Genomic DNA, 24,598 nt, shown 5'->3' with positions numbered 1-24,598 from the left:
GTAGTGATGTCATTTAGCAGATCATTTATAAAAACTAAGAATAAAAGGGGCCCTAAGACACTACCCTGGGGTACCCTAGATACCACGGGAGATAAACTAGATTGCTGATGTCCCTATTGAACATATTGTTCTCTATGTTCAAGGTAGGAATTGAACCACCGCGTAAGGGAAGAATTTCTGAAAGTAACACTGATTTTAAGTAAAAGCTTTTTGTGGGACACCTTGTCAAAGGCCTTTGCAAAGTCTAAGAATATTATATCAGTTTGGCCGCGGGCAATAATTGTGCTAGAAAGGTCAGGCACAAATTCAATAAGCTGAGTGACGGTGGACAAATCTTTGCGAAAGCCATGTTGACCTGGAAAAATTATTTATGTTCATCTAAATAGGTGAGCAGATGCTTTGACACAATGTGTGCTAGCATTTTAGAACAGGTGCTCGTGAGCGATATCGGTCGGTAGTTGCTAGTGCCAGAGGTTGGGCCACCTTTATGTATGGGCACAATTTTTGCGCGCTTTCAGGCAGCGGGAAACGAGCCACTAGAAATGAATGATTGAAAAATTAGTGTTAAAAACTTGGATGTCCATTCGGCATATCTATAAAGGAATTCATTGGGGATTTCGTCAGGACCGGGACTTTTTTTATATTAACGTGAAGTAAGAGATTGAAAACGCCCTCTTCTGTAATCATGATATTTTGAATAGGAAGTCTGTCTGCATAATCATTGATGGTAGGCAAAATACCGTCATCAATGGTAAAAACTGAGGAAAAGAAGGAGGTAAATGCCCCCGCTTGATCCTGGCTACTTTTGTCTGTGTGCATGCTACACGACTTAGCCGTTGGATTCAAGTACCTCCAAAACTTATCTGGGGCTTCTTTGAGAAATCGTTTCAGTGCTGAGTTATAAAAGTTATCTTTAGACGTCTTCAGGTTATGCCGGAGCTTTTTACCTAAAAGATGAATGTCATGTTTCTGTGCGATACTAGGATGGAGGGTGCAAGCCTTTCGCATACGTTTAATTTTTCTTTTTGTGTGTATTATTTCCCGAGTTACCCAGGGGTTTCTTTTTCCTACACGTTTAGAACGTTCAGGAATGAAATGTTGTATGCAAAATGTTGTCATATCATGGAAAAATTTCCATAGTTCTTCAGTAGTTCCAGATGATCTGCACAACTCCAAAAAAGAATAATATTCTTTTTAATATTCTGCGACCTAAACTGCGGCTTGTTTTCTTTTTTTCTTGCTTTTGTGTCTGCTCTACACGCTTGGAGCATATTTTAGACCATAGACAGACTTAGCTTGACGTTTACTGTCCACGGCGCTCATATCAGTGTAACCTAACGCACTCAACTGCTCAAAGTGTGCAAATGGAATGCCCAAGTCGATCGAGCGGAGCTCTATGTCGCTTTGCAGCCAATCTCGCACCTATATTTAATTGAATATGCGAAATCTGCGCAGTTCTCTGCAGTGCCCGAGCTCGTGAAATTCGGGTGGTGAGCGACGTGCGCTAAAACGCCGTGCACGTTGCACAGAAGCTGCACCGTCTTCTCAGACAAGCACTGCTCGCCGAATTTCGCCTAAGTCCTTCTCGCTGTATTAAGCGACCAGATGGTGCCAATTCACAGGTGACCCGGCGCACGACGTGGACGCCATGTTTACTGCAGAGGACAATAGTGCAGCAAATGTGGGGCGCACTAAAAAAAGAAAATAAATAAACAAGTCTTCTGCGTGAGGAATATTATGTTTTAAATTAAGGCGTTTGAGTGAGATTACTAAATTAATGAATTCAGTAGTACTTATTCAGTACTAGTAATTACTAGTAATAGTAATTCAGTAGACTAAGGGAATTGTGGGTGAAGCTGAGCAGCTATTCCGCAATGTGTGCGATTCGGCTCCGTAGCTCCATTGCCAGCAACAGTTGCGCCCGAAGCCAGCGAGTGAGAAGGTTCGGCTCTCTGGTCACGAGACGCCATCTTGCAGTCGCTGAAAGGGTCTGAGGCTTTCGGTCCTTCAAGCACAGTGTGTTCTGTTACAGATTACTAACCAAGCGCTGCAGATGCTGGGTGGTTACGGATTCATCAAGGAGTACCCCGTGCAACAGTACCTGCGAGACCTTCGTGCCCACATGATCATTGAAGGTGAATTTAATGTTAGGAGAACAGTTTGCATTGTTCATGCCGCACCTCGGTTACTTTTTCTCAAAGCCCTTCCTTTACTCCTACACAGGAACAAACGAAGTCATGCAGATGGTGATTTCCAAAGACATCCTAAAAGGATAAAGACGATATAAGGTAGGCATGCGAAGTTACGTTCCAGTTACTGTGGTGACTTGTAACCATAACAGTGACCCCTTTGGTTTCTTTTATTCTTACTTGTGACACGCAACGATGCTCGTAGCCAAAAGACTTTAAGCATTTCAACAGATCTGGTTGTTGGCCTAGTTGATGCTTGCTGAAAGACACGTTTTTTTGTGGAAAATAAAACACACACAGAGGGAGGACGCACGTGTCGTCGCCTATGGATCTTCCTTTTGTGTGTGTTCTAATTTGTGGCAAAAAAAAAAACATGTCTTTCACTAAGCATTGTACATGCAGACCATGTACGCCTTGCCGCGTAGCGCTTTATCGAACGGGGTGGATATAAAGGCAGCCAGAAGTGTACACGTCAATAGCTATTATTTTCTTTCACACGTAGCAGCAGCCTGCAGGGGGAAAAAACACTCAGACTTAGATGCTTATTTGATGGCTGAGGACATTGACATACGCGCATGTGTCACATTGCCTAAACACACGAATGCTGAAAACTTCATGGTCTCACTAGGGCAACGTAAAAGTTCGCAATACTTTGCTTGTTTTCAATGGTGCAGTGGTTTTGGTTTCTTTTTTTTTTTCACAGAGAACCCGGCGATGTCGCCGAAAGCCGGCGTTTTGATTGGTTCAACTCCTGTTCTTTATCAGTTTCCACTGAAACAAAAAATAAAAAATATATTGCAGTAGAAATACTACATTAAATAGCGAAATAACGCCGTGAGTAGTGATTCTCATAAACTGCTGTAAAGAACATCGTCCGAGAGAGCTTCAGCATCTCACAGTGGTACTTATTGCTGCGACTAGGTTCACGCCATGAATGCTGACAGTAGGCTGAACCAACAATGAGTTATTCTCTCGCACAGAGAACATATAGGGGCAGTGCTTAACATTATTCAGCAGTTGTACGTGGCTACGGAGGTTCTGAGCGAGTGCCTAAGTGTGTGACGCCCAAATTCATCAGAGAGAATTTCCAATCCCGTAGCGAAAGCATAGCACGGTGTCTGATCACTGCAGTCTCGAGGAGTTGTCGAATACACTAAGTCACTGTAGCCGGTGAGGGTAGCTGTTTAGGCTACAGTCGATCAGACGGAGTTCTTCATAACTGAACACATCCAAATAAAAAATGTTGGCTAATACTCGTGTTTTTCTCTGTCTTTCGAGGAACGGATTCCAATCACTGAAAATGACGAGAAAAATCGAATTCCCTTGCTGCGCAAACGAAATGCTGTGTATAAGTTCCGGAAAGGTGTCTTCGTTTTTTGAAGGACTATGAGCGCACTTTCGCAAGACTGGGAGACTGCTTTGAAGCACTCGGCGAGTTGAATCATCCGTCATGCCAACGTTACTCGCTCAGAAATCTGTTTCCATGCTTAAAATTGTTATGCAGATCCAACGCAAATGTTGGAATTTTCATCAAGTGAAGGATTAGTGAAGCGTTTAATTAAATGCTATACAACTAAATGCGATACGTACAATTGCCTCTATTTTCATCCCTTGCAACACGTAATCACATACATTGTTTATGTACTACACCGTTCGCAAGCCATGTCGAAATGCAAATACCAGAACAGGCGAATGCACAGCGGGAAACGCCGATGCAGCGAGGTCACGACGACGAAGGCGATGCATAGGACTCGCCGATGGAAGAACGGGGTCGAAAGGTCTGCGGTGCGCTGAGAAGTACGACACATACCTGAATACATTTTCTCTTTTTTTTCATGTAGGGCTCCTTACGGCACAGTAAGAAACTAAACTAAACAAAACAAGCTTATAAATATGAATGCAGCCGTTGAGCTTGCTATATCATTGTGTCACAAATGGCAATTGACTAAGAATGGGCACATATTTATTGTCGCACACCCAGTGACCCAAAAGTGGGCAGCCAAAAATATTTCAACAATTAAGAAAATAAAAGCAGCCATGGAATAACATCTGCTGTTTTATCAAGAAGTCTGTGTGCTTAAGAGATAGCTATGCGAAGACATTATCTGTGTAGGTCTTATGTCTTGACTCATTTTATTATCCAGAACAGGCGTGCGCTCACCGGCACTACATTGTCGGCCGACATTGAGTGCTATATGAGTTTTCTATCCAGCGAGACCCTTTGGGGAGGAAGCAATGAAAGCTTCGCTATAAAAAGCAGATATTTTTTTTTCGAAAAAAAGTTGTTTCTAGACAAGTCAGCTATCTGCATTGCGCATACCCTCGTCAGTGACTTTCTTTCAAACGGTCGTGGTACCGCAAGTAACCTGACAACGACCGTGTGGCCACAACGATAGTGAGGCCTGTGAGCCAGCACAGGCGCTGGCGTTCCCGTGAAAAAACGCGAGGCACGCCGACACGGTTTGCGGAGCGTATCACGTTGCTGTACACTTTCCACGCTTCACAGCACATCGAAAACATTCAGATTACTGTAGTATTTTGCACGGTTGTAAGCTTTGCGAAATTATTCTTATCGCGAGCCGAGAGCTGTCACACTTGCCGCAGCTCTGCACTACGAGCTTCTTTTGTCTACGCGCTTTACTTTTCTTATTAAACGGTTTCAACGAGACTCCAGGTGACATTCGACTCTACCAAGCAATAATAAAACTGACAGCCATTTTGGCATAGGCTAAAGGGGATGAGAGCGGGGTAGTTGGAGAAGTATGGGAGAGGCCTTTGCCCTGCTGTGGGCGTAACCAGGCTGGGGATGATGATGATGAAAGAGGATGAAAGCGAAAGCTGGCGCACTCACGAGACATTCATTAAATTACTTTTACATTCTCATTGAATGCATTGTTACCTCCTATTACTGGTTTTCTCTTTACTTATTTTTCTCTTGTTCCATTTTTTGAGTCGCCTAGACATCGCCACTGGTTCTTCGTGGGTAACGGCACATTAGAATGGTCGTGGCAAGTCTCCAAAGACCATTTAGACATACGCAGGTTCACTGAATGAAATTTCTTCATTTTAACTTTTTAATCGATGACAGTAGCTACATGGGCTTGTATATGTGGTGCCTTCTACTTTCTTGTAGCGCAAGCACAGTGAGAGGGACACGGAAAGACAAATTAGACAAGCACACAGCGCTAACATTCAAAAACAAATTTATTACAATTCTCGCAGGCATACTTGTGCTCCTCTAAACGTCACAAGACATGTGTAAATTGCTCGGCAAATGTGAACAAAACCGGGCGAACCACGTGCAGACACTTTTGTTGCCACACTCATTATTTAGATGGTTGTCTGTTCAACGCGAACAGAGATAATCGAGCGGCTTTATTGATAAAGGTATTGATGACTTGCTGGCGCATGTGCTTTAATTTTGGTGCCATAACGTCGGGCGGTCGTCGGCTTTTTCGACCCATGAGCCGTCAAATGCTTTCATCTTATAACTGCGAAGCACAGCTCTGACTTTTCATTACCGCGTGGAGCACTGCCTTGCACAATACTGCGTTCTGCGATAGCCACTTATTACCAATTACCAATTATTACCAATTATAAGCAATTACCCGTTTTACAGCGTCGCTCTTACCTTCTCGGTGGTCGGCATTTTTTGTATCCGCACATGAACAAAATTTATCGTCATCATCAGCAATGGCTCATACCCCCCCAAGCAAGAAAAAATGCAATTGCTCATCCCTTTCTTAATGCATAGGCTGCAAGCACTTAGCAAAGTGAAGCAAAAAGTGCATACATTCATTGGAATCACGCAAGCAGCGTACAGAACAGCATACATTTCAATAAAGAACAAGCTCAAAACAGGCATCTGTCATCATCAGCAATGGCTCATACCCCCGTAAGCAAGCAAAAATGCAATGGCGCATACCGCTCGTAATGGAGAGGCTACAAGCACTCGGTAAAGTGAAGTGAACAGTGCATACATTCATTGAAGTCACCCATACAACACACAGAACAAAGCAGGAAGAAGAAAGACGGAACAAGAGTTTCTGCTAACGTCCCTGCGTGTTTCACGTCAAGGACGTCCACCTCTCACGCCATGGCGCCTACAGCGTCGTGGACGCCCTCGTAGGCCCAAATATTCGGTGTTGTGGTCCCTGCGGGGAATGGTCCCGAGACCGTCGTCGACGCGATGGCCTCAGTAGTTGGCCTCTTTGAGGTAAACTGTGTTCAGCACATGGGCGGCCTCAACTTCCAAGTCACCGTCAAGAGCATGGCTTGCATGACTCTAATCGTCGATGCTGGCGGCTTCGTCATCGGTGGCGAGCGTTGCCCTGTCGCTCCCGTCGGCCCACAGGTCACGAACGTAACTTGCCTCTTCTTGTCGTCTTTCGTTCCGAATTAAGTCGTCCTCCCGGCACTATCACCATACGGCAAGGTTCTCTTTGTCAACGCTGGTCTTATGAGCGGACGACGTGGCGTGCTCACGGGCACCCGCGTCGTTCGGATGGAAATGAGCACCACAACCCCTGTTCCCAATTACTTGCGAGTCTGTGGTCATCGTGTGACGTTTGACTACCGCGACTTGCAACGCGTGTGTCGACGGTGCAGCTCCAGCGACTACTACCGTGCACAGTGCACCGCAGCGTTCTGTGGCCGTTGTGGTATCCATGGCCACGAAAGCGACGGATGTGACCGTCCTTGTCGGCGTTGTGAGGATGGTCACCCTACGGTCGCGTGCCCTGTGCGGCGTTCATACTCGGACGCCGCTACTGGAGCCTTTTTTCCCTTACCGTCCCTTAACTGACCCCCCTGCCTCGCGTGCCAGAGGAGAGGGCACGCATCTGGACGGCATTCCTCGCTCGCGCACGCGAGGTGGAACCGCGTTCGCCGGCTCACCCTCACAAGATTTCACTCATACGGGACCTCGCGGCGACGGCGATGGCAGAAATACGCCTGGAGTGTCCATATAATTGCTATCGCAATAAAAGAAGGCCCTGCTATTGATGCCGTGACGGATCGCAACACGTCATGTTCGCTGGCCTTCCAAACAGCGAAGGGCACGCATGCTGTGGCCGATAGCGCCTCCACTTCGGCTGCTGCCATTGGTCCTCCTGATCGCACCGAGGTTCTAAACACGGCTAAAACACCTGACTCTGCGATTTCGACATTCAATACACCCACGAAATCTCCTGTGGCTTCATGCGCCTCACTTGCGTCACCTACAACGCCGCATCAGTTGCATCTGAATGAGCCCCATGCTGCCGAAGTTGTCGGTGGCGATGAAATCAATCCCGCAGCCCCGCCGCTACCGACATCATCATCATCAGAAACATCTTCAGCCTCGAAGTTGATAGCAGTATTGGACTCTCCTCAAGCCTGGATGGACTCGACGTAGAAATGGTGGCCCCACGAGACCTAAAGTGTGCCCACGCGTCAGCCTCTGGCTCGGACGGCGTCTGGATCGCCGCGCCGAGTTACAGCGACCAAAGAAACCTATGTCTTCTTCGGGAGGGTCAAAGTGTGCTCTGTGACGTGTGTAGTGCATGACCCCTGGACTTGTTCTCTGGACCGCGACTTGAACGACACGACCAGGTCCGTTTAATGACACATTTATATCTAAATATCGCTCTCACCTTGAATATTATTTCATTAAACGCGCAGGGGTTCGGAAGTCCTATAAAACAAGCCGGAATTATCAGCGTGGCCTGCGCTAAAAATTGTGCCATTCTGTGTTTGCAAAAAACAAATTTTTTCACCATTGGACATGTTCTTGCTTAGAAATGCATTTTCAACCTAGATTGTTTTTTCTCTTTCGTGGCATCACACTTTGGTGGAGTCCGTATTGTTATTTTTAAAGTAGCTCTCTTGCGAGATCGTCATCTTTTTATGATAGGACAGGGCGGATATCGGCATTTGATTGTGTACTATATTCATTTAGGTTACGGATTTTGTGCATATATGGACAAGCGCAGGCAACTAAGGCCAGTGATTTTTTTATCGTGACCTGGACGTATATTTCCTGGACGGTCGTCACGTCGTGCTTCTTGGGGATTTTAATTGCGTTTTAGACAGGCGAGCAGACATGCAAGGTCCGAGCTAGGGTCGCCCTGATTGGAACGCACGGGAGTTGCGTCGCTTTGTCAAGCGCTTTTCGTTGCTGGATACATACCAGGTTTTTCTGGGTTTTTCATTTGTTTGGACGTGGCGCGTTGTGAAGCAGGTTAGACCATTCCTTTGTGCCAAGCAGTTTAGCTCAGTATGTACCCCAGTCTGATGTGATAACTTTACCTTCATCTCCTGTTTGCATTTCCGATCACAAACCAGTTATACTTGAAATTTGCTTCCCTGCGTCGTCATCATTAAAACCTTGGCGTTTCGACATCCGCGTTCTGCATGACGCGCGCTCGCTCTCTTGTTTGTCGTGAGTCTTGCGTGCCTCTCTAGATCTGACCCAGAGTCATGGGACGTGCTGAAGGTGCAGTGACGTCTGCATTGTTCAGTTGAAGGACGTGCACTCAGACGATGTATGTCAGAAGAACTGGCGGATACTGCTACGAAGCTGCGTGTTGCCCTCCGGGTCAATCAACTGACTCCGCTGATGCGATCATGGCAGCCTGAGCTACGGATGCGTTTCCAACGCCTCATCACACCATAGTCTTCGTCAGCTGCTGCTTGGCGATGCAGGCGTAATGCGTGTGCACACTCTGAAGTTCTGTGCTTTGCAAGAAACTCGCTTTTTATACAACCGAATTCATTTGATTCTGCGACCCCAAGATTACTTCCTGTTACGTCGCCTCCCACATGTAACACCCCACATTCGCTCCTTGTAACACATTTTGAAAACACGCAAATAGAGCCTGGTTCTCGAGGATCTCGTATAATGCTTAGGGGGCTCCCTCAGGTTCCAGCTGAGGTAGCTGACTGCCTTTGTGCGCGACCATCAGCTGATGAGGTAGAGGCAGCATTATCTTCCATGAAGCGTGGCTCGCGTGGCCCAGGGCCGGACGTTGCCCGTTAAGTTTTAACGCGACAGTGTTAAGGAGCTCGTGTCGCAGAAAAGCCGGTGTCGTCGGCGTTGGTGTCGGCGTCAGCGGCGTTGACCGTGAGCGATAAATCCCAGAAGGCACTTCATAAATAAAAATCATCTTGCAAGATGGGCTGGTGGGAATCGAACCAGGGCCTCCGGAGTGTGAGACCGAGACGTTACCACTCAGCCACGTGTTCGTTCCTTCAAAAAGGGACAAAATCGCCTCTAGTGAATGCGGTGTTGTCTTAAAAACGTGCCGTAGAAAGTTATACTGCGGTGTATGTCGGTAATTATGACCATGTAACTTACAGAAGTCGCAGTTTCACGAGTAGCGAAGTACGTTTTCGCTAAATTTCTTCTGCGCTCTGCGCACACGCAGAGCCATCTTGCGGCAAACACAGAAGACCCCCTCCTCGCAATGTACGGCGCTGCCCCGACACGTGGCGTGCCACTCGCCCCATGACCACGTCCGCCTTCATGGCGCGTCGGGGCCCGGCTATATCTGCCGATCGCGACGTTTGGCTGGCGTAGCGCGTTTGAGTAGGCGGTGCGAACGGGATGCGGTAACGCTATCGCGTTCCACTCTTGAAGGCGAAGCCTAAGCGTCCTCCAATTTTTATCTAGCGCTCTGGGAAAATATTGGTCCCACTTTCGTATCTGTTATCCACCGCTGCTTTGAGAATTTGGAATTCCTGGCTAGTTTTCGCGATGGCCGTACTGTGCTGATACCTTAGCACGATCCATCATCATCTTTGTTTGTCCAGAGGAATGAAGGTCAATTACGCTTCTCACTGTTGACTACAATATCTTCACAGTTATTGTCACTCGACGCTTGGGAAGCCTGATGCCTTCATTAATCGGGCACCATCAGACATGTTCGGTCCCTGGCAGAAAGATACACAGTCTCTCATTCGTTACGCTTGGAATAATGGCGTACACGCTGACCAGGTCAGCACGAGGTCTTTTGGTTTCACTACATCAAGAAAAGGCATTCGATCGCCTTGAACATAGCTACATATTTAATGTACTGACCTCGTTCGGCTTTTCATCAAATTTTCTTGAACTTATGAGGAATGCCTATTCAAATACCCGAAGCACATTATTTCTTGATGGTGGTGAAAGTGCACCATTTCCCGCCACTCGTTCTGTTCGTCAGGGGTGCCCTCTGTCCCCAGACCTCCAGCTGAGCTTGGAGCCATTTCTGCGCTCGGTACTGAGAGACCCTTACGTGCGCGGTCTCGCACTGCCCGGTAGCGGTGTTGTGAAAATGACAGCCTTCGCCGATGACATGAATGAATTGAATGAATTTATTTCCATAAATATGCAAGTTTATGGAGGATATAAGGAAAAAAGTTATAAAAGAGCAACTTGACTTACATTGACCCAGGACATTACATTGTATCTCAGGAATGAAGACAGCTTATCCCGTAGCCTTGGAATTTTCACTCAGTACGGGAATATTTCAGGTGCTGCGCTGAATTTCTCAAAATTTCGTTATTGGTCAATTCGTTCCCCACAGACACGCCTAAGTTCCATTTTCTGTCTTCAAAAGAGCGATTATATTCGTCTTTAACGCCTTGATTGAACCTATGATGGCATATCAGATTCTGTGTGGCTCTCAATTATTGAATATGTAAGACGAAATGTCAAGGATGTTCAAAGGTATCATTTACCTTTATTAGAAAGAAGGTACTTAGCATAGTCTGTATTTTGTGGCCGTGTGTGGTACGTTTGTCACCTTGTACAGCTGCCATTACTGGTTGCTAGGTCAGTGCAGTCCCTTCTTGGTTCCTTCTTCTGGTCGGGTAGTACAAAATTGGTCTGTCGCCCAACGCTTGAGAAACCACGCTCTCGTGGGCTCGCGGGGGGTTGGCGTTCTCATCCGTGTCTAGCCGCTGCCGGCTGCTTGCTCTACGATTTCTCCTCTGTCTGTTATAACGTGATCAGGGTCCCACGCGCGAAGTCGCCTGCCATTTCCTCGGTACAAAAATTCGTTGCATGCTACCAGGCGTACACATAAATCCTGGACCACAAGTGTCTTAAAGCCAACTACATTTTACTCTACGGCCGTGGCATTTTATTGCCACGTGCAACAAATATGTTCTGATGTTGACGTTCTGGAAAACTCTGTTGTGGGTACAATGTCAACCTTACTGGTTCCTCTAGTTCGCCAAGCGCGCCGAGCACGCTCGAATAATTCGACGTGGGGTGCAATAACGGCGCCATTTCTGCCCGGCCACCTGCGCGACTTCATGTGGCATCCAGGGTGCCAAGTGCTCCACATGGGACAGGCTATAGCGGTTGGTTGTAGTCCCATCTGCGCTGGGTCTCAATTGCCCCTTTAAAGAATCCATCAAGCATATGCTGCTGCAATGCGTCGTTGCTAGAATATATTGGAGGGCCTTGCATACTTGTTTGAGTGGCCTTGGAGTTAACCGCTTTATTACATCTGGTCGCTGCTCACGTAACCGCTTTGCGGGACGTTTAGTAATTGCTGCTGGGGCCTTTGTCTGTGGCGTAACTGGTGCGAGGCAGTTTCCTCGAGATATTGTCGCCGCGCTCTGTTTCCACTTCTAGAGAGGCTCTAATCTGAGCTACTGTAGTTTCTGTCAGAGGAATTGTTCTTTATTGGGGAAAAGGAGTTCCTTCAACAGTGGTCGTGCCGTTTCGTGTCGGTAGCTGACGGACGCGTATGGCTTAATTTTCGACCAGTCTGCTTCTTGTAGCCAGGCCATCAAAATTATTCACTGAATACACATGTATGTAGGTGCCCGAGATTTCTGTGTGCTCTGGTATGCATGATTATCTTTGTATATACACACCTCATAGCATCGCTATAAAACTATGTAAAGTCACATCATCATTTTGCATAACCATTGTACATAACCATTGTGTACACTGTGTATAATGAACAAGATTTTGTGTAATGTGACAATTAGTCTATGTGTAACTGTGCGTTTACGCCGGTCTATAGGCTTATATGTTAGTGAGTGTGAGCTCGGACACTTCTTTCAAAACGTATCATGTGCACAATGCTTTGTACTTTGTATATGTTATCCTCCTTTTAAAATTGTGTCGTGATTGTGACTCAGTGTTCGTATCGTCTCTTGTTGAAATATACTTTTCAGGAACACAGAACAACGTACTTTTCAATAAAGATCAAGCTGAAAACAAGCATCCGAACCATCAATAAAACATTGCATACCCCCCTCAGCCGTTATAGCGATTGTTTTGAAACAGCTTCGCTGGACATGCACTTTTGCAGGACCGGGATAGCGAGTCACTTTTTTTCGTAGCTCTTCAGAGGGTGACAAGAAACATGTGAGGCGGAGAGCAAACAACTCAGAAACAAGCGCATGCGCGGAGGAGGAGTGAGGCGCGTGATTTGTTGGCGCAGCTGGCGACAATGTCACGCACATAGGAGGAGGAGAAAGAGACAAGTGAACGGTGACAATGAGAGCCAGGCCGCAATCTGTCCGCATCAGAAATGCAGCCGGGTATATAAAAGCTATCCCTGAGTGGCATATTTGATGGCTCCTGGCGGAATATTTTTCGAGTGTATTTTCTAGGCAAAACGTCTTACTTATGCCGCTAACTATTGATAGCCCTTTGCTTGCTTTCTTGTTCCAGTGCCAGCATTACCTGTACCAGGCGGAGACGACGCTATGAAACTGCGACCACCATGGTGTTCGTACGCTCTTTCCAAAATGCAGCCGACCGTTGGCGGGCATGTGGGTTACAAACTGTACTCTCCGCTCACGGCGTTCTCTGCACCAGGAGGTGCCAGCACACTGCTCTTTCTGTGCCCTCATCAAAATCGTGTGCCGTTCCATTATATATCAATTTATTGTCAGAATCTTCGTAGCTACGTATTAAGCGAGCCTACGTAATATGCGCAAATAAATCACGGGAGGTATTGGAGATACGCTCGCTGCCGTGACACAAGTATCATGTGCTGTCTGATTTAAACATTGCCTATGATTTTCTTCTGACAATCTTTATCGTAATGCCACGCAAGTTGAAGCGACGTATCATCGGTTATTACTGACATCCAACGCGCTTATAGCAGCGTTAGCGCTTACATACAGACTGAAGGCGGAATCGCACGCTTTGTGCGTCAAGGTTTCAGCCGCAAAGCGCACAAAGCATGCAGTTATAATAGCCAACGCGCAGGAAGATCACATTGCGCATATGTGGATCACTGAAATTATTAATAAACCCGAAGACGCAAATTGACGCATCTTAAGGGCTGTTTTTGTAATTGGATAGACTAGGGAGGTTTATGTGCAACTTTCGTGTTTCCCGAAACGTAATAACTGCATTGTCCAGTTATATACCCCTTTTCAGATTTATAATAACGCCATAAAATAAGGAGCCTTGATAAACGCCTCGCCGTGGTAACATCGCCCTAACCCTAGCGCTCTCCTACAGACGCTCTGATGTATTTTGTAACAGGGTTGTCGCAGTTATGTTGTAGAGAATAAAAAATACAAATTACAGAGGCTTTGTTTTACATGCTTAGCGGGGACGCTGTGCAGGCTGCCAATTTTGGCTGAACTTTCTTGAACAAGCTCTATCCCACCACCTGCCCAGGGTGCGGTGCACCACCGACGACGTTCCACGTCACGATTGAGTGCCAAAAACCACCTAAGAACATCCCTCTTCTACAATCCCCCCAACCAACATATGCGCAGTGGGAGGCGATCCTCCGTCGCTCCCAGCCTCAGGTTCTGGCTGGCCCTGATACGACGAGCACGAGCGGTAGCGACAGCCATTGGGGCCCTGGACTGAGGGCCCCAACCACATAAATCCTTTCACTTTATAATAAAGTTTCTTCTCTCTCTCTCTCTAGAGCACGTGCGAATGCAGCGACAAACTCCGTCGCTTAAAACGCGTGTTTTACGCTTTGTCAAGACAAGCGAGAGCTACGCTGCGTTTTCTTGAGGCACGTGTGCATGCTTGAGTTGTTAGAGAAAGATGGGGGGGGGGAGGGGGGGGGGCGGCTGCGCCTTGGCATGGGACGCGTGCAGGATTGTTTGTCCCTATAGCAGAGCCGCACTACGTGACCGTGGATAAATAACTCTGGGCTCCCCTTCCTGGCGTTCTTCGTGGCGTATTAGTCAGCACGTGCAGAAGAAGGCTAGATCATCTGCGTAGGCTAACACCTTTACCTCATTACCTTGTATGTTGAAGCCATAGAGTCAACTTGACTGAATTACGCTTAAGCATAGTGGTTTCAGGTAAAGCGCGAAGAGTGCTGGAGACATCGGACACCTTATTTTACCACAGAGCGAATAGAAACGGGTTCCGGGAGATTGCCATTAATAACTACGCGAGTACAACAGCTGTAGAATAAAAACAGGAACAGCGCAACACAAGACGAGCGAGTAAACAGGACAGAGCGCTGACTAGCAACCAAATGCTTTATTTGCAGAAGCAGCATATAAATACACCATGAAAGTGACATAAAGAATAGAAAAAGAAAGATAAGAAGGACAAGTGTCAGCCACGAAGATAATCAATTTCTTTTGTTGAGAGCGAGAGGGACGCAGAGCTTACGCACGCGTCGCCACTTCTGAATATACAATATGCTTCAAAGATTTCCCGCGCACGCTTTTCACTATATCTGCCGATTATGTCGCACTTGTGAAAGATCTGGGTTCAACCACACGTCTTACAGTGCGCAGCTAGATGATTGTACGGGTTTCCTTTTAGTGAAGTGGCATGCTCGCGCAGGCGATCATTAATTGAATTACGAAGGAACATCGCCAGCGAACACGATCACAAATGGGGAGAACGACACAGGACAAGCGCCAACTTCATCTATCTTTATTCACCGAAAATTCAGCAAATATAAAGAAAATCACAGACATGCGCACAATGACCATAATGAATCATCTGCCAAACCGTTCATGATAGGACATTTCGCTTTTGAAGAGGGTTACGGAAGTATCACTAACACAGTTTTTTCCTCTTTTCTTTATATGGAACGCTTCCAAAACCTCACCTGCCTTTGTTACCCTGCTTCTGCCAAGAATCTTTATCTCTCTGAACCGTGGTTCACACTTCTTGCAGTACTGGCATTGTTTTCGTGGCAAATGTTCTGCGGCTCGGTCACACGCAGTACAAGTTGCTCAATGTTGCGAAAGATGCGAAAGATGCGCACCTCCTTCTTTCAGCGACCGCACATGTTCAGCTGCACGATCATTCAGGCATCTGCCCGTGATCGTGATGATGATGATGCCCGTGATGAATGATCGTGCCGCTGAACATGTGCGGTCGCTGAAAGAAGGAGGTGCGCATATTTCGCATGTTTCGCAACATTGCGCAACTTGCACTGCGTGTGACCGAGCCGCAGAGCATTCGCCACGAAAACAATGCCAGTACGGCAAGAAGTGTGAACCACGATTCAGAGAGATAAAGATTCTTGGCAGAAGCAGGGAAACAAAGGCACGTGAGGTTTTTGAAGCCTTCCATATAAAGAAAAGAGGAAAAAAACTGTGTTAGTGATACTTCCTTGACCATCTTCAAAAGCGAAATGTCCTATCTTGAACGGTTTGGCAGATGATGCATTATGGTCATTGTGCGCATGTCTGTGATTTTCCTTATATTTGCTGAATTTTCGGTGAATAAAGTTACATGAAGTTGGCGCTTGTCCTGTGTCGTTCTCTCCACTTGTGATCGTCTTCGTTAGCGATGTTCCTTCGTAATTCAAGTATGCACCATCTAGCACAAATGAATGTTGTCCTGATCATTAATTCACCTGCCCGTTTGCCCGATATAGCAACGTTTACAATCAAGCGGGATTTTATAGACGACCTGCGTTGTACAGTTAACAAAGCCCTGAACATGATTCTTATAGCAGCGTCTACATGCGACAGTATCCTCCCTAGTGACTATTTTGCACAACCCGCTCAGTTTATTAGGGGCATTACACACCACCCTCACTCCTGCCTTGGCCGCAATTTTCATAATGTTATGGGAAACACGGTGTACATAAGGAATGACGGCAAACCTAGATCTGGAAGGTGGTGACTGCAAAGTTTGCTTTCCGGCGTTCTTTAACTCTTTTACAAGGTCATCAGCAACACTGCACAAAACGCTGGTCGGGTAGCCAGCTGATGTTAGTCTGCCGACTTGTGCTGAAAAGCTCTGTTCAACAGAGTGCCCGCACGAGCGCTTCAAAGCAGCTCGCAAACATGCCTTAGTACGAGTTTGGAGTGAGCAGACGAAAACGGGAGAAGCCCTTTCTTTGTGCAAGGCGAGTAGCTCCAGCAAACATGATGCGGTTTAAAAACAATCTCAATGTCTAAAAACCTTAAACGGTCATTAGTGGGCTCTTCCGTTGTTAATGTAAAATCCGTCATAATCGCACTGAAGGCGTCAATAATTGTCTTGGAGGTAAAGTCCGTGTCACAAGGGTCAACTGGATAAAATACTAAAAAGTCGTCTACAAAGCGAAATATTCTTATGGTCGTCAGCTGTAGGCGAGCGAGCTCTAAGCTCCTGTCATAGCGTGCCATCAAAAGGTCGCTAAGTAAGGGTGCCAAACATGAAGCTATACACACTCCCTGCTTTTGAATTAAAACCTTATTGTCATGACAAAGGAATGTGGATTTTAGGTAGTAAGTGAGCATTTCCATGAAGCTGCCGACACTCGTTCCACAGGCATTTTGAAACTTAATTACGCCGTACTTATTGATGCAATCACCGCCTTCCTCTAAGATCAGGTTACTTGGTAACAAATAATACAAGTCTTTGACATCAACGGAAAAGGCGCGGCAGTCTGGTGGGCACTCACTATGCAAAAAAGTAGTGACTTCATGCGGCTTCCGGATGAGGAAAGGGTCGTCCACTTTCAGATTTCCCAGGGATTTTTGCAGGAAAGCACCTAGGAGTCGCTGCCAGGTACCCCGCTCCGACACAATCACACGAAAAGGGGTTTCCACCTTGTGTGTTTTTGCCGAGAACACAGTCAAAGTTACGCCCTTTGAAGTCCTCACGGAGTGTGCTAGCTTGGTCAAACCCGACGATTCGCACAGTTTGGCTGCTCCGGCCTTTACCTTTGCTGGCTTGACTTCACTTGCGTCCTTGAAGTGGCTGCTCAGGGCTTGCTCAGCCTTGACATGGTAGGTCGCTGCGGGGGCGACAACGAAGCCACCTTCTTTGTCCGAAAGGAGCAGTTTCAGGCCCTCGTCCCGAAGTGAAGAAACAACAGATGCTGCATTCTCGCGTTCCTTGCGTACATTGGGTCACCCTCGAGGAAGGCAATCAACACAGTTCTTGCTAACATGATCCGCTTCCTCATCCTTAGCCCTAGAAGCTGCCTTTCTGACCAAGCAGAGCGTTTCAAACTTGTCTATTTTCGGGTGTGGGCAATACTTCGGCCCCAATTTGAGGTACTGCTGTACGTACTCAGGGACGCAGGCGTCGTCCAAAGGTACGACGTCTTGTCCGCGTGCCTTGGTGGTGGATTCTTTCTTGGATAACCGGAGCAGCTGCGGACGCCATAGGAATTCGGCTGCCTGAGAGGCGAGGCGCTAATCTTGGTGTAAAACCTTCTTCCCAGTCTCGGTAGAGCTGCGCTATGCATGGAAAACTTGCAGGCAATCAGTGAAAAAGCGTATCTGGTGCCAGGTCTCTGATCTGATGATCCGACAAATCCTCTGAGAATGTCTAACAGAAGGCGCAAACCCTCCAAAAAGGGCAGCAAGACCCGGTAGTGGCATACGGTTCTTGAGGTAGTACGTATAGATGCGAGCCCTGCAGGATGCGTGGGTGAGGAGGGACACGTACGATGCGGTTGGGAGTAAAGCACACAAATTAGAGCCCGATGTACGAGAAATGAACGTTAGCAGTGTGTTCAATGGGGTTGGTTGGTTCATCTTTAAAATAAAAACAGGAACAGCGCAACACAAGACGGGCTAGTAAACAGGACAGAGCGCTGACTAGCAACCAAATGCTTTATTTGCAGAAGCAGCATATAAATACATCATGAAGGTGACATAAAGAATATAAAAAGAAGGATAAGAAGGACTAGTGTCAGCCACGAAGATAATCAATTTCTTTTGTTGAGAGCGAGAGGGACGCAGAGCTTACGCACGCGTCGCCACTTCTGAATATACAATATGCTTCAAAGATTTTTGCCCGCACGCTTTCCACTATATCTGCCAATTATTTCGCACTTGTTAAAGATCGGAGTGCAACCACATGTCTTACAGTGCGCAGCTACATGACTGTACGGGTTTCCTTTTAGTGAAGTAACATGCTCGCGCAGGCGATCATTAATGCTGCTCCCCGTTCGCCCGATACAGCAACGTTTACAATCAAGCGGGATTTTATAGACGACCTGCGTTGTACAGTTAACAAAGCCCTGAACATGATTCTTATAGCAAAATACTCAATAGGGAGGATACTGTCGCGCGCAAAAGCTGCTATAAGAATCATGTCATACGGCGAAGCAGCTCAGTCGGTTTCCTGTCCCCAAGTTCCTCCGATGAGAGGAACTGTTGAATCAGTCGGGACTCAGAGTCGGTGGTGTGCTGTAGTAACTCCCGCTTAAGGGTATCGTACTGATCATCGGGCAGAGTAGCCAGCAAAATCATGTCCAGGAATTCTGGACATTCTCCTTCGGAACTTCACAGCAACGCACAAGTGTAACTCAATGGGAATTTTTTTTTCGAATTTATATTTCAGAATATAGGGCGAGGGTCAAAAAGTTTCAAATGACTACAACAAGAGGGTAGTCCCTTCTAGCAACATATGCATTTTGGCAGTTAGTCGGAACATTGGTGGTACGTTAAAGCAGTTAAAAAAAGTCAGACAGGGGCGGTGAAGTCCAACGACAGGAGAAAATCGTTTTGCACCCTCCCGCCAGAGGGCACATTGGCTTGAAAAAGCGCCAAATTTAAACCATAAAGCGATTTATTACAGTTGGCATTGAGAAGGTATTGGTAGAGGGAGTGTTATGCAGCCTGTTGGCACGTGCAGGCTTTTGAGAAGCAGCCGAGATGGTACAGAGTGGTTATGCATGTGCATGTCTTGAGCGTGCCTGGGTATGGTTCTATGCGCATGTTCGATCTGTGTATGAGTGTGCGGGCGTGTGCCTCTGTATTTGCGTTTGCATGCGCGCGAGTGCGTGTATGCGTGTGTCAGCGTTCGCGACGTGTGTGAGCGTTCGCAGCGTATGTGAGCGTTCGCAGCGTATGTGAGCGTTCGCAGTGTGTGTGCGTGCGCATGTGCGCGCGCTTACGGTGCATGCGTGGCCGCGTGTGAACGTGTACACGTGCCAACGGGTTTTCGAATTTCAGCATGCACGATTGCGAATAAATGTGTGCGTGTTTGTGTGGATGGCTGTGCGTGCGTATAGTGTGTGTGTGTGTGTGTGTGTGTGTGTGTGTGTGTGTGTGTGTGTGTGTGTGTGTGTGTGTGCGCGTGCGTGCGTGCGTGCGGGCGGGCGGGCGTGCGTGCGTGCGTATGACGGATGGAGAGAGAGTACGTGCGGGGGAGACAGAAAGTGTGTTTGTGTGCGAGGGAGAAAGAGCGTGTGTATGCGCGAGGGAGAGAGAGACTGCGTGTGTGTGCGTGCAAGGGGAGAGTGTGTGTGCGTTCTAGTGCCTCCATATTTGCAAATGCATGCACGCGAGTACATGTATGCGTGTGTGAGTGTTCGCGGTGTGTGTGCATGCCTGGATCTGCGTGTTAGTGCATGTGTGCGTGCGCTTGCGTGTTTGCGGCGCATGCATGGCGGCGTGTGAATGTGCACGTGTGCGACCGTGCGTGGGGGCACAACACCGCTTCGGACATGGAGTGCTCACCCGTGCTCACGTTTCAGGTGTCCCTTCTTCTGGCGTTGCCTGCTGCCCTGTGCGCAACTAGCCCATTTATCTGGAAACAGCCACCGGACCGCTTCATGAATTGCACGCAACTGCCAGCCTTGGATGGAACTCAGTTCATCTGCTGGCAACCAGGATCTTCAAAGCCAACTGCTTCGACAGACAGCATAGGCTGCACAGTATTTAAACGACCATCCGCATACGGCGCGCTGGGGCACACCACCGCTTCGGACATGGAGTGCTCACCCGTGCTCACGTTTCAGGTGTCCCTTCTTCTGGCGTTGCCTGCTGCCCTGTGCGCAACTGGCCCATTTATGTGGAAACAGCCACCGGACCGCTTCATGAATTGCACGCAACTGCCAGCCTTGGATGGAACTCAGTTCATCTGCTGGCAACCAGGATCTTCAAAGCCAACTGCTTCGACAGACAGCATAGGCTGCACAGTATTTAAACGACCATCCGCATCCGGCGCGCTGGGGCACAACACCGCTTCGGACATGGAGTGCTCACCCGTGCTCACGTTTCAGGTTGGTTACTTGAACCGCTGTTCTTGTCTGAAAAGTAGCAACCGGTGTCTTTTTGCGGTGTCGTGCCCCAGTGAGCTAATGTCGTTACTGAAGCGTGGCAAAAACTTGTTTTGTTTATGCATATGTCGGTTGCGCCTACTTCTATCCGGTGATATAGAATCAAACCCCGGGCCGGATGTGCTGGATAACGTTCTCGCAACCTTGCAACGTATTGAATCCGGCCAGGACGAGATTCGTAATGACCTGCGAGCACTAAAGAATTGGCAGGCGTCAGTTGATGTCGAGCTGAAGCAGTTGTCGACTAGGCTCCGGGCTGTAGAAGTCGATATTGTTTCAATGAAAAGTTCGGTAAACGACACATCGCCCGAATCCCTGAATATAGCTAAAGGCATTTCCACACAGCTAAAAACAATACAATCGCGCTGTGAAGACACAGGAAATAGACTTCGCCGCTGCAACTTGCTATTTTTTGGAATCGCAGATGACAAAAGCGGATCATGGTCATCATCAGAATCAAAAATCATTGACATATGTAACCAACACCTTGGTATCACTATCGATCCAGCTCAAATAGACCGCGCGCATCGCCTCGATCAATACAACGATGAGAAGAATAGACATATCATAGTCAATTTCGCCTTTTTTAAGGATAAGCAGCGCGTAATAGAAAAAGGCCACAAGTTCAAGAACACTGATTATGCTGTTCGTGAGGATTTTTCTTTGCAAACCCGTATCGCTCGGTGCAAACTGATTGACTTCGCAAAAACCAAAAACGTGCAATTTAAGCTAACCCTCGATAAACTAAGAATCGATAACAATGTGTACACATACGATGCAGCGTCCGCCGCTGTTACCCCCCTACCCAGATAGCAAAGACCTAGGCTGGGAACACGTGTCTTTAAGAAAAAACCCAATTCAATACACGAGCCTATCGTGCCCTCGCACCTATCTATATCATTAACTAACATTCGTAGCATTCTTCCAAAACGCAGTGAAGTTTCGTCATACTTAGACGACTGCGAATGTGATGTATTAGCACTTACAGAAACTTGGCTCAGGTCTGAAATTACGGATGGCGAAGTTCTACCCGATTCTAATGTTTACACTATCTATCGCAGAGATAGGGACGACAGAAGAGGTGGTGGGGTATTGCTCGCCATAAAAAAACATCCCGTCATTTCTTGTGCCGATGTCATCCAGTCTCGAAATTCTGTGGGTCAGCGTAACATTTCCCCAATCGAATACAATTTATGGTGTATGCTACAGACCACCCGATAGCTCCTACAATTTTCTTTCCGAATTACCCGATAACATTACGTCTATTCGATCCAAATATAACAAAGCTGATATTTTTCTTCTTGGTGACTTTAACTTTCCAGACATTGACTGGCAAAACTTGCGAGGCCAATCACGTGCATCTTGAGTTCGTTCAACTAACACTTGATTTTTCACTTGTGCAATTAATAAACCAGCCTACTCGTATCAATAATATTTTAGATCTTGTTCTATCATCCGCGCCCGAGAGGGTTAACGCTATCACTTTTACGGATGGGTTCAGTGACCACCGGTTGTTACAATTCACAGTTCATACACCTTCACGCTCACGTCACCTGAAAACTAAACAAGTATTTGATTACAAAAGAGCAAACGTCAGCGCTATTAACAATGTTATGGAAAGCTTCACGTCCTCATTTTTAGCAACTTTTTCTGAGCGGACAGTGAACGAGAATTGGTGCCTGTACAAAGAAAAGTTAATGGAATTAGCACATGCGCATATACCAAAGGTTTCATTTCGCGTTAACTCATTGAAACCATGGTTCACTAAAGCTCTTCTTACTCTAAAGAATAAAAAGAAGCGTCTTTACAGGATGGCCAAACGTGTTGACACACCTGCGTCTTGGAGCAAACACAAGTCTTGTGATGCAGCCTACTGTAATGCCCTGCGTCAAGCCAAGCAAAAGTACTTCTCTTGCGATCTGCAATCACTACTTCAAAACAACCCCAAAATATTTTGGAAAACGATCTCTCCCGTTAAAGATTCCGACATTTCACAGCTACTTGATAGCTATGGCTTGCCGATTGCACGAGAGCTTTCAGCATCTATCTTTAACAATTACTTCACGTCCGTATTTACAGAGGAAGACCATTCAAATATACCAACACCCATCGAACTCGATTGTACATACATGGCCCCCATCAACATAACAACCACTGGTGTTGCTGAGCTGATCAACAACCTCAAGATGTCAACTTCTTCCGGCATGGACGGTATAAACTCAAAAATCTTAAAATATACTGTAGTTTCCTCTAGCACAGTCCTTTCCTGCTTGTTTCAACAGTCCCTCTCAACAGGGGAAGTTCCGTATGACTGGAAGGTCGCTAAAGTTATACCTTTCTTTAAATCTGGCGATAAAAGCGCTGTTAACAATTACCGCCCAATACCACTAACAAGCGTTCCCGGTAAGTTACCAGAACACATAATCTTTTCAAACGTAGCAAATCACTTGGAAACTAACAAGTTCTTCTTTAAACATCAGCATGGATTTAGAAAAGGACTATCATGTGAAACGCAACTATTCGAATTGACTACAGATATTTTCCTAAACGTGGATAAGGGCATACAAACAGATTCCATCTTCATAGACTTCGCTAAGGCTTTCGATCGTGTTGCTCATTGCCGTTTCATAGCTAAACTCTCATGCTTAAATATCGATTCCCTAACAGTATCTTGGATAAGAAATTTCTTGTCATTCCGTAAGCAATTCACCGTCGTCGATAACTTTATTTCCAGTATCAGCGATGTAACATCTGGTGTCCCACAAGGAAGCGTACTCGGACCATTGCTTTTTCTGATCTATATTAACGACCTGCCATCCGAAATAACGTCATCCATTCGCTTGTTCGCAGACGATTGTGTGATCTATCGTGAAATCTGCTCAACTTCCGATCACGTCGCTCTCCAATGAGATCTTGACCGTATTACTAACTGGTGCTCTTCTTGGCAAATGACTCTAAACACTGATAAATGCAAACTAATAACATTCACCCGCAAAAAGACATTTTCCGCTTTCGATTACTCACTTGATAACAACCCCGTCACACGCACCAACTCATACAAGTACCTCGGCATTCTCCTTACACCTAACCTGTCATGGTCTGCGCACATCGAAAAAATAACTGCTAAAGCTTCACGTACGCTCGGCTATCTTAAACGCAACCTTCGTGATGCTCCTGTCCTCACCAGACAAATCGCTTATCAGACTTTTGTAAGGTCGCAACTGGAATTCGCAGCCCCTATCTGGTCACCTCGCCAAGCTTACCTAATCGCATCTCTCGAATCGATCTAAAACCGCGCCGCCCGCTTCATTGTCAGAGATTATCACCGCGACTCTAGCGTGACTAGCATTAAGTCATCTTTATCTCTCTCATCTTTTGAATCACGAAGAACCATAGCATTGCTTTGTCTATTTCACAAGATAATCCATAGCATGCACCCGTCCACTCTGCCGCTCACTCGTCCATCTCGTACATCTCGGCGTTTACATAATGATCTCAGTTTCCAGCGTATCTTTGGCCGAACAAATGCTTTCAATTCTTCCGCGTTACCACGTGCCATTCAACATTGGAATAACCTACCAAATGACATAGTTGACATTCTTGACCCAGTATCCTTCAAAGCACGCTTATGCATATTATTTCCATAATTCGTCACAACTAAACCATACTACGCACCTAAGCAAATACTTGTAGCGAAGTTGTATAGGTTTTTCTTTTTGTTTTGTTTGAATGTTTGTTTTGAATTGCTTTAACACTATTACAGACTTGTTCTTCCACCTTCACCTCCTACCATTTGTATAATTTCTTGGTACTTTTTTTGTTACTTCACACAGTCGTTTGTTTCATTTATCCCGTTATTTATATTGTTAGATATTTGTTCTTTCATGTTTACTCGCTAACAATGTATAATTTCTTTTTACTCCTTTTTTTGGTAATTCCCTGTATCCTCCCCTCACGCAATAC

The 24,598-nt window shown here is 46.6% G+C and overlaps 1 protein-coding gene across 2 annotated transcripts in view; it reads left to right on the top strand.

Moving 5' to 3' along the window:
• LOC135911968 (isobutyryl-CoA dehydrogenase, mitochondrial-like) overlaps positions 1 to 13,715 on the top strand; it is a 105,215-nt gene extending 91,500 nt beyond the window's left edge. For both annotated transcript variants that reach the window (XM_065444350.1, XM_065444349.2), the window contains exons 8-10: positions 2,033 to 2,135; positions 2,224 to 2,288; positions 12,847 to 13,715. In XM_065444350.1, the coding sequence (XP_065300422.1) occupies positions 2,033 to 2,135; positions 2,224 to 2,276 (156 nt within the window). In that variant the 3' untranslated portion in view covers positions 2,277 to 2,288; positions 12,847 to 13,715. The remainder of the gene's footprint in view (positions 1 to 2,032; positions 2,136 to 2,223; positions 2,289 to 12,846) is intronic.
• Positions 13,716 to 24,598: the final 10,883 nt, after the last annotated feature.

Source organism: Dermacentor albipictus, chromosome 10 (assembly GCF_038994185.2).
Source record: "Dermacentor albipictus isolate Rhodes 1998 colony chromosome 10, USDA_Dalb.pri_finalv2, whole genome shotgun sequence".
In the NCBI taxonomy this organism is placed as follows: domain Eukaryota; kingdom Metazoa; phylum Arthropoda; class Arachnida; order Ixodida; family Ixodidae; genus Dermacentor; species Dermacentor albipictus.
This window is presented reverse-complemented; position numbering and strand designations above follow the sequence as displayed.